This window comes from Panicum hallii, chromosome 9 (genome assembly GCF_002211085.1).
Source record: "Panicum hallii strain FIL2 chromosome 9, PHallii_v3.1, whole genome shotgun sequence".
Taxonomy (NCBI): Eukaryota; Viridiplantae; Streptophyta; class Magnoliopsida; order Poales; family Poaceae; genus Panicum; species Panicum hallii.
In genome coordinates, this window is record NC_038050.1 from 7,758,005 (window position 1) to 7,767,855 (window position 9,851).

The 9,851-nt window shown below is 50.3% G+C and overlaps 1 protein-coding gene across 1 annotated transcript; it reads left to right on the forward strand.

Annotated features, from left to right (window-relative positions):
• Positions 1-4,273: 4,273 nt before the first annotated feature.
• Positions 4,274-8,679, forward strand: LOC112876014 (protein UPSTREAM OF FLC). Its single transcript, XM_025940041.1, has 7 exons — positions 4,274-4,807; positions 4,997-5,209; positions 5,312-5,381; positions 5,472-5,587; positions 5,699-6,638; positions 7,979-8,263; positions 8,417-8,679. The coding sequence occupies exons 2-7, from the start codon at positions 5,053-5,055 to the stop codon at positions 8,490-8,492; spliced, it is 1,644 nt and encodes a 547-aa protein (XP_025795826.1). The 5' UTR covers positions 4,274-4,807; positions 4,997-5,052; the 3' UTR covers positions 8,493-8,679.
• The last annotated feature ends 1,172 nt before the right edge of the window (positions 8,680-9,851 follow it).

Genomic DNA, 9,851 nt, shown 5'->3' on the forward strand with positions numbered 1-9,851 from the left:
TCCTGTCCGCGTCGGTGTTCCTGGCTGTGGCTTCCTCTGCCGCCACTGTGCAGCGGCCGTGCCCTCCTACTGAGGTACGCGTTCACTGTTCTGGACTCGGGTGTTGAAACCCTTTGGGTGACTTGGGTTAGACGCGTGGTTTGCCTTCTCGTTCGCAAGTAACTGGGGCGCTTTGCTGGGACTGGTTGCTGCCTCCTGGATGCTTTATCGAGATGCGGGCATGCATGGTGCATCTGCAATGTTATCCATGTCATATGGCATGTTTGGACGAACAACATAGCCTCCAACTGTCGGACATGCTCTGTTACATGGCATTGTAGATCTAGGTCTCGTTACAGATCTCTATGCCATGTACGAAATGTGCAACAGTTTCCAGCAGGGGCGAGGCCAGAGCGGTGAGCGCATACGGGGGGTGCAGCGTTAGCACTATGTTGCCCTAAGTTTATTTGGGGATGCATGGTTTCTAATTTGGAAGGTGCATAGGCTGACTTCAACAGACGAGCCATTCGGCTAGACAAAGGCAAAATGGCTACTATAGGGGCACTATAGCACTAGATATCCGTCTCCAATAGAGTAGGCATAAAGGTAAGGCATTTTGACTAGCAGGGGAGAGGGAAGTTAAAATGCATGCTCTGCCAGGCCAAGCCATCCACGGCTCGACCAACGGTCAGTTGGGCGGAAGGAGAGAGAAGGTTGTACGGCAAGGGAGAACTCGCCGATTCGGGAGGAGAGAGATTTTTTGCCGCTAGCGAGAGCCAACTACCAGTAGAATGCAGTATGCTTTTGCCTATGTTGTTGGAGGTCAGAAAAAAATACCTACCGTAGCTATTTCCTAACCGATAGGCAAAACATGTATTTGCCTACTCCGAATGGCTTCTTTCGTCGGAGACAGCCTAAGTGGTAAAAATTTGATTGTATAAGTGCTTTTGTTTTTTTCGTGGGTGCCTGGGTACCCACTGCTTTGTAAGTAGCTTCGCCCCTGTTTTTCAGGAGGTGAACACAGAACGGTGTTTTTCTTAATACTAACAAAGAAAGGAAAGTGACCATCCACCTTTTGGAACATCATCTAAACATTAAATACTTTTCTTTATTTATTTTTTCGAACTAATCTATCTAATTAATTATTTATGAGGGGCTAAGATCCTGACATTTATGCCCTTTAAGGCTTTAATTACTGGCACTGCGTTGCAGTGCGGCCGAGGGCATTGCTCGCTCTTGTACTGGAACCATTTGCTGCTGCTTCCATCTTTAATCATGGACGCAAATATCGGACATTGGTACGATGTTTGTCTTTACGCCTCGGTTGCTTTACCTAATCGATGCAAGTACATTTGCAGGCTACCCACAATTGAGCAGTACGTTTAGCAGCATGACATTCTTTTTTTTTTCTGCCCCGGCTTGTTTTTTTTTGAAAGATCCCCCGGCTTGTTTTATTTTGCAAGTTTCTTTGTTTTCGTTTGTGGCTTGGTCGGTACTGCAGTGATCTCCTACTAGCGGTGGCTTACGGCGGCTGTTAGCCTCGACGGCTGGTCTTGTTGGGCGATGGTCGGTTTGGTGCTGCGACAGAGTAGTTCATGGCGTCTTGGGGCATGCGGGTTTGAGGGAGTTTTCGAGCGAATGTCTTTCTCGGCTGCCTGTTGTCGATGCAGTGTTTCATTAAGCAAATATGTGTGGTAACCTGACAATCAAGGCTAGTCTTAATGTGGTTTCATGGAGAGTTTTATGGTATTAAAGTTTATGCCACATCATCAATTTTGCTGACGCGGTGAGGAGAGAGAATAAGAGAGTTTTATGGGATGAGAGATGAGTTTTATGGAGCTGACACAACACGGTTATTAAGTTCTCAGTCTTGGTAACTGTACCATAAAATTGTGCACTGGGACTGGTCTAGCACCAACCAAAAAACCCGAAGCCCGAAGGTAACCTTGGCAGTGTGCAGTCAGTTGGGAGCCTCAAATGCATATGCTTTTAGGAATCCTCCTGGGGTAGGACAACACATGAAACTATTGAGGCCCCGTTTAGTTCCCACTGGCTAAAGCAAATTGATTAAAGTTTAGTCAGTCTAGGGATTAAAGTTTCAAACAAATGACTAAAAGTAAAAAAATATTTTAATCCCAATAGCTCCCAAAGAGTAGCTAAAAGAAAAGGAGCTGAAAGGAGTTGAGAGGGCTTGCCCTTTAGTTATTTTATTTTAAACTTTAGTTATTTGTAGTCACTTGATCCAAATAGAAAGTGACTAAAGTTTAGTCACTATTTTTAATTATTTTGCTTGCTTTTAGTCACTCGATTCTAACATACCCTGACGATTGACATTGTGCCATGCTCGCGACATAACACCTGTCCGCTCGGAACAGTTTGCCTGTAGCTAGTATTGCTTTGACTTGTGGCGAGACTAGGCTAAGGGCAAGCAAATAGCCTTCGACTTTCCCCTAACTGCTGGGATGGCCCATGGACCCATACTCCTGCCAACAGGAGCCGCCGCCAGGCCACAGCTCCCAATTGATTACCACTGTTAGTGTGATCCCCAGTAATCCCTGCTCCAGTGTTGATTACCCGTCAGGGAAAGCAAAGGTCTCCTCCGGAGGAGTGGTGACGTCGCTGGCGGATGTGGAGGAGAGAGGACGGAGAGAGGGATGAGGAACCAGCGCTGGCAGAGCTTCGTGAGGCGTGCGTGTGAGAGAGGAAGGCGTACGAGAAAGGCGACTTCTTTTAGTTCTAAATTTTAACCCTATCATATTAAGAAGAATTTTATTATTTAAAAATATTAAATAAAATCTAATTATAAAATTAACTGCAGAACTTTTAGACTAATTCACGAGACGAAGCATCGAAAAAAATCTTGGCTAGCGGGAGCTTTCTTTCACTGTTGATTGAATAAAATACTCCTTCAGCCGGCTCGTTGGAGGAGGCCATAGGCACGCTTCTGGCGGAAACTAAAATCCCCTGCAGTTTTAGGTCGTCTTCTGCCACCCACTCTGCCGCTGATTTATGCTGCAGGTAAGGTATAACGCACGGCGCTAGTCTTTCTTAAAACGAGCTCTGCTGGTGTGCCCCATCTGCCGTTCCATCTGTTCATCATTTTATTCTGCAGGCAAACATACCATGCTGGCAATGCGTAGTGGCGTGCGGCAAAAACAAATCCCAAATGCTGAGCAAAATGCGATACCGCAAGTTGGAGTAAGGCACACGGGGTTGCTAGCTAGGGCAGCTGCGTGCCGCGCACAATCAATCCTGCTTACTCTTAGCTAGCTATAGCTTAGCCACCCTAATTAAGTACAGTAGAGCTCCTTAACGTATCCGGTAGAGAAGTCTTTAATGACTCCCAAGGACATTCGGAGGCTAACAATTCCTCCTCCTCTCTTTGTACTGTACCGTAAAGCTGGCACCTTTTCGTGCCGGGCGTTCTATGAGTTGCAATGATTACCGCGCCAGCCTTTTTCCCTCGCGGGTCTTCCGTCCCGGCACCACCACGCTAGGCAAGGTTTGGTTTCTTTGCTAGCTAGCCGCCAAGAGAAGGAAACAACCCCCCGGTCAACTGATGAGGATAGGCTTGCTTTCCCTGCCTGGCTTTGTTTGTTTGGATGATGACGATGGTGGTAAGTTTCGCTTCGGGGGACGTGGCATGCCTCTCCACGCACCCAGTGCACGTAGGCCAGGCCGTGCCGCGCCGAGCCCCCCGTCGTCTCCTCAAGGCCGCCAATCACCGCCGCGCCGCCTCCGATCTCCAACCACGACGACTCGGCAAGGCAGGCTACACACACCCGGCGCGAAGGGCTCGACGCAATCAATGCCACCAGCCCCGCCTCGTACCCCGCCCCCCACCCCTCCCTGAGGCTGGGCCCTCCCCTCCCCTGACCCTGACCTCACCTCACCTCTCACCCGCCGCAAGCCCGCAACCGCAGCGTCACTCCGGCCGTCCACTGTTGCCTCCTCCCCGCCAGTCGTCACCACTCCCAGTAGGCCAGTACCCGCTGCTTTATTCCCCTGCGCACCCAGCCCTGCGGCCACGCTGCCGCCCGCCACCGTTTGACCTCGAGCTCCCTCCCGCACTCGTGCCCCTCCTTTCCCTTTCCCCGCCATTGCCCATTTACCCTGACGCGGCGCACTAGCTGCTCCCTGCCGCCGCAGACCGACTCGCAGTCGAGGACGACGACGACGACGACTCCCCGCCGCCCCCGCCCCCACCAGAAAAAAAGTCATTCCCTGGTCTGCCCTGCTCGCCCGAAAAGCCCCCGGTTTGCAGGCCCCGTGCCCCGCCATTACGCCCCGCCCCGGCCCTCGATTCAATGCCCTCATTCCCTTCTTGAGCTCGCTCGCCCCGCCCGCCAGCACATCCTCATCCTCCCTCCCTCCCGTGCCGGAGCTGCAACTGCCATTGCCCTTCTCGTGCTCCAAGCCCACGCCTCGCTGTTACCGAACCCCTCTTTCCAGGCTTGGAGGCGCCTGCTTGTCCGCTTCCTGCCTCCACCTCCCCACCCACGACGCCCACCGCGCGCCGGAAGCCTCCAACCGGGGCTTTGTTTGTAGCCACCCGCTTTGGCCCTTCCCGTGGTCACATCGCCCGCTGCGGCGTGCGCCCAAAAGGAAATGAGAGCAAAGTTCGGGATCAGTTCCCCGGCGCCCCGCCCCCTCACGTGCCCGCGCCAGTGAGAGCCGCCCGGCTGCCTGACGATTCCCGGCCCGATTCCGATCGCTGGCGAGTTCCAATCTCGGTGGCGCCCGTGCGCGGGGGAATGCGGGTCATGGAGGCGCCCGCCCGATAATCTGAAAAGAGGTTTCGAGGAAGGCTTTGGACTTGGAGCTCGAGGTACGGCTCGCACTCTGCTGTAGCGTGCACTCCTCTCTGTTTCCATTTCTTGTTTCTTTTTTTTTTTGTATCAGTCGATGGGGAATTGGGGAGTTGCTGTTTGAGTTGATGTGAACGGGAGAGGAGCCGCGGGTTTCCCGGATTCCTGCCGCCTTCTCCTGCTGCTGACGCGACCGCAGTTTCTTCTAGGCGCGCGCACCGAGAGAACAGTTTGAAGTCTGAGCTGAAGGAAGTTGGGGGCAGGAATGGAGAGCCGGGGGCGGCGGCCGCGGACCCCGGAGCGGCAGAGGCCGGCGGCGCGGAAGGTGCCGGTGGTGTACTACCTCACGCGGAGCCGCCACCTCGAGCACCCGCACTTCGTCGAGGTGCCGGTGGCCTCGCCGGAGGGGCTCTACCTCAGAGGTCAGTCAGTGGGTGCGGTTTCGCAATTGCAGCTTCTTCTCCACGGATAGCCTACGACCTACCTGTTCTCGTTTAATGGCGCTTGCGTTTTTGGGTTTGCAGATGTCATCAACCACCTCAACACAGTGCGCGGCAAGGGCATGGCCGCGATGTACTCGTGGTCCTGCAAGAGGTACTGCGAGATTGCTAGTACTCTTTTTTTTTTCTTGGCAGCTCTTGGGTGTTTGCGTGCTGATCCGTCCGAGTAAATGGCTGGTTTCAGGAGCTACAAGAACGGGTTCGTGTGGCATGACCTTACTGAGGATGACCTCGTCCTCCCGGCAACCGACGGCGAGTACGTGCTCAAGGGCTCCGAGCTCGTGGACCAATCCGCTTCAGGTGAACAGAAACTTTATTGAATTTGCATTTTCATTTCTGAACTGGGAGTAGAAAATGCAGTGCTGAGTTCCTGATGGTGTTGGTTGCTGATTGTTATTTCTGCCTGCTTAGGTCAATTGTACCCTGTCAGTAACGGCAACCACAAGCAACAGAGCAGGCTGAAAGAAGGTGCACGGCAGCCACCGCCAAGAGAGCACTCCTACCCATCCTCCCCTCCAAGCGTGATAGTTAGAGAAGCCAAGCCCCGGCGTTCACCGTCTGTCCCTTCACAAGATGAGGACGACACCCCCTCGCCGTGCAGGGATCGTTCCTTGAGGACCATGTCGCCGGAGTTCGAGCCCCAGAGGAGTGAGAGGACTCAACTGCCAGAGAGTGGGTCTGCGAGCCCAACAGAGTTCAGAGTTTACAAGCCGATTGGTTGCATGGATGCTGCAACTCAAACTGATGATCTTGGCAGAAGATTAGGTCGGAGAGCACCTGAGATGCGCAAGAAGAGTCTGAGCACAGATCATGATGCTGTAGTTCGTGAAATTACTGAATACCGGCAAAGCCACCCTCGCCGGTCAGCAGATCTCCAAGGGATATCCAAGGAACTCCTGTCCCAGTGTGCTACTCCATTGAGTATACCTTTAACCCGTGGAAAGTCCGAGAGTTTAGAGTCCTTGATACGAGCAGATAATGCGACAAACAGTTTCAGAATTCTTGAAGAGGAGGACATCGTTGTGCCCACCTGCCCAAAGCTGAAGCCAACAAATGTATTGATGCAGCTCATCACTTGTGGCTCGCTTTCAGTGAAAGATCATGAAAATGTTGGAATTGTTCAGGCATACAAGCCAAGGTTCCCAAACCTGAAGTTCCCGTCTCCGTTAATTTCTCGCACCATGATGATGGGTGAGCTTGATTACCTGTCAGAAAATCCCAGGTTAATGGGGATGAGGTTGGAAGAAAAGGAATACTTCAGTGGAAGCCTTATTGAGACTAAGACGCAAAGGGATGTTCCAGCTGAGAGGTATTCGGCACTAAAACGGTCGTCTTCCTACAATGCAGAAAGGTAAAAGCTTCGATGCTTTGCTATAATCTTGTGCTTAAATGTCCTGTATTAGGATATGATCTCTGGGTACACACAAATATGTCTAGACTAACTGTACAAGCCGTACCTAAATCCGTGACATACTTACTGGCAGTAGATTTGCAGACAATATTTAGGAAGTGCACCTCAACTTTTGAGACCTTCTATCCATGACTTCATAATATTCTGAATTGCAGAATTTGTTTGTCCTCTGCTTTTAGCTAATCAGTTTGGATTTTATCAATTATGTTGCCTTTCCAAAACTATTTCTATGTTTTTAATCATTAGGGTACAGCCAATGATGCTGGCGTTACATCCAAAATTTTGCACTAATTGTTGATAGGAACCCAGCCCATAATTGGTTGCTATGTTATGCAATTTGATTGGGTTAGTTTAGGCTGTGATCAGAGAGTTAAGAGTTGGAAAAGGTCCATGTACTGGAGAATATTTATGATTGCGAGGACCATTGCTTTTGCAGTTTGTGTAACAGGGTTGGCAGCAGAAACATTGTACGGTTGCCATATAATGCCAGCATGTAGCTGGCCTGTATCTATCAAACCAAATAGCAAAGTACGGGAATCTACCTACTGCTACTGGGAGAGAATTTGAGGTCTGTACGATCCAAAATTGGTAACGAGAGTATTAGATGAGGTGTAGGACAATATGACAAAGCACTACTAGCTCTCTGATTTACCATTTCTTCTTTTACTTGCTTGGTATCTGGTTTAGAATGTTAAGATTATTGTTAGACAGGGTCCAAGACAAGTTAGGAGAAACTGCCTTAGGAAAGATGTCACTGAACAGGATTTTTTTTTTGGAAAAAAAGATGTCACCTAAAATACAGAGAGTGGTTGAATTTTCCTTCAGTCATTTTTTTTGTCACCAATTCACTTCTGAAATTCTGGTGATTCTCTCATGCTCACAACACGAGCTGCTTGTCAGACCTAGAGGACCACATTGCTTGGCTGCCAGGCAAGATTCTCCTGTTGCTCTACTGAAATACAGAAATGACCCTGTTGGTTCATCCTCATGAACAGTCTGTTGCTATCTTGCAAGCTGTCATTCTATTGGTGGGGCCATTTTTTTTCAAAAAAAAATACTGCCACTGAAACTGCAGGCGGTTCCAGTCTATCTGCATTGCTACTGGATCATGGTTTATTCAGTCTGCTAAAATCCAAATGTTACCTTGGTGGAACCGCATAACTATAACATTGGCCATTGGCTTACTTGATTTACGAATAACTTTTTTGTGGCCTAGGCATATGAATTTTATTCACTTATTTATTGTGGAAGATGCTCTCACACGTTAATTATATCTACAGGGGTGGCGAGACTCTAAATTGCGCACGACCTGACGAGGATACAACTGACACATCATCGCGCTCAAGGTGCCTCCCCCGGACGCCGATCCTGTCATCCTTCCTGCACCCGAAGAGTGACACCCTGAAATCCCCCATCTCAGACTGCCGAAGGAGCTCCTCAGCCCGGCAGGACAGTGACCTGGCGTCCGGGGACGGGAGCAGGAGGTTCGCCGACGCCTCACTCGCGTCAGCAGCGAAGACGGACTCGTTCAGAAAGGAGGAGAAGCTCGTCAAGATTGAGGAAAGTTAAGTGTTGCTCGTGGCCTCTCTTACCTGAAACTACTGTGAACTCTTTGTCAGTGCTGGGTATGCACTCGATGCTTTTTTCCCCCTAGAAAAATGAAACGCGAGCAATTATGATCCTGGTATTGAGGGCTGTGTTTTGAACCATTCGTGCAGGCTTTCGTCCGGAGCTCGCGTTGTGATCCAGTACACCGTTCCCTGCAACGAGAGCGACGAAGGCTCTGAACGCTGAGGGGAGTGACAATGCAGGGATTCCGCTGCTGCTGCTGCTAGGGAGATTCTCCTTGGCAGATTACATTTCTTGAAACATGCATTTAGCTAGGTTTTTTTTGTCGTCGTTTTACCTTCTTCCTTAGAAGTTTTATGTCCCATTATCATTTTGTAAGTGACTATTAAAATGTATCTGTTGTGTTTTTCTCCCCTGTGGTTCCATAATCATTTCTGTTGGTGAATGATAGATGGTTGACAGTTGTTTAGGAAAACAGCGTTTGCTCCCAAGTGGTTCAATTTTGTACTGGGCCGTCTATGGAGCCCATAGGTCCATGGGCCATAGCCTCGCCGTAGGAGAGGGAGCCCGTGGCTTTTTTTGGGCTGGATCCGCTGGAAGCCCAACTCCATGCTGGGAGCCTGGGATGAACTGGCTGGCTCAGGCAGATGCGGTGGACAGCCACGACCGGATCAGGTGTCAGAACACATTGCCTGATCTACTCAGCAGCATCGGCCAAGCTAATTCCTCCTGCTACGTGATAGCTCACGTACAGACAGCTTCTCCAGGTTTTATAGGCTTAGCTTTGCTTAGAACCAGTGTATGCAGTAAACATGCCTGAAACCCTGCATGCTAACTGCCGTATAGCTTCCTCTTCTTATATTCAGTTTGATTAACCTCGACGAAACCCAACTGTTAGTTCAATCTGGTTGGATCTAAACTCCCGCGACTCATCAACAAGAAATCATGCCACTCTATTTCTTGAAAGAAATCGATGCGACTGTAACATAACAAGACGCATTGAAAAATTATTCTTTACTACTTGCATAAATTACTTCTGTCGAAGGGGGAAAATAGAGAAAATAAACAATCAACAAATTTTGCTGGGGCTGCCGAATAAGCAACAAATCATCCACACCAAATCTTGACGAAGAAACAGAGGATGTTGCATCACATCACCAAGCTAAAGAATTTTACAGTTTCTACACCTAGGCATGGTGGCATCACGATCACCAAGAAGTACCAGAATTTTACAGTTTCTACACCTAGGCATGGTGTCAACACGATCACCAGCCCTAACAGCGGCAACTCGCGCCGCCGCTTCACTAGAACTCCCTGATCGCTCTTCTGTTGTTCACCATGGCCGCCTGGGAGTCTCTGCTCCTCGCCTTCTCCCTCGCAGCATCGGCGCAGACCATCCGCCCTGTTGCCATCGCCGCGGGCATCATTGACGGAGCTGCAGCTTCTTTCTTGGACATGTAGGGCACCGCGTACACCGGACGCGCCGGCCGCGGCGCGGGCGCGCATAGTTCGCGGCGCTGGCAGTGGCAGGAGCAGCCGCAGCAGCACTGCTGCTGGCGGCGGTGGTGGAAGGACGGATGCACG

Excerpts from the sequence above, each read along its gene's own strand:
- LOC112876014 (XM_025940041.1), top strand. The coding sequence starts at position 5,053 with ATGGAGAGCCGGGGGCGGCGGCCGCGGACCCCGGAGCGGCAGAGGCCG. Across the intron at positions 5,382-5,471 it reads TACTCGTGGTCCTGCAAGAG|GAGCTACAAGAACGGGTTCG; the intron begins GTACTGCGAGAT and ends GGCTGGTTTCAG. Across the intron at positions 5,588-5,698 it reads CGTGGACCAATCCGCTTCAG|GTCAATTGTACCCTGTCAGT; the intron begins GTGAACAGAAAC and ends CTGCCTGCTTAG.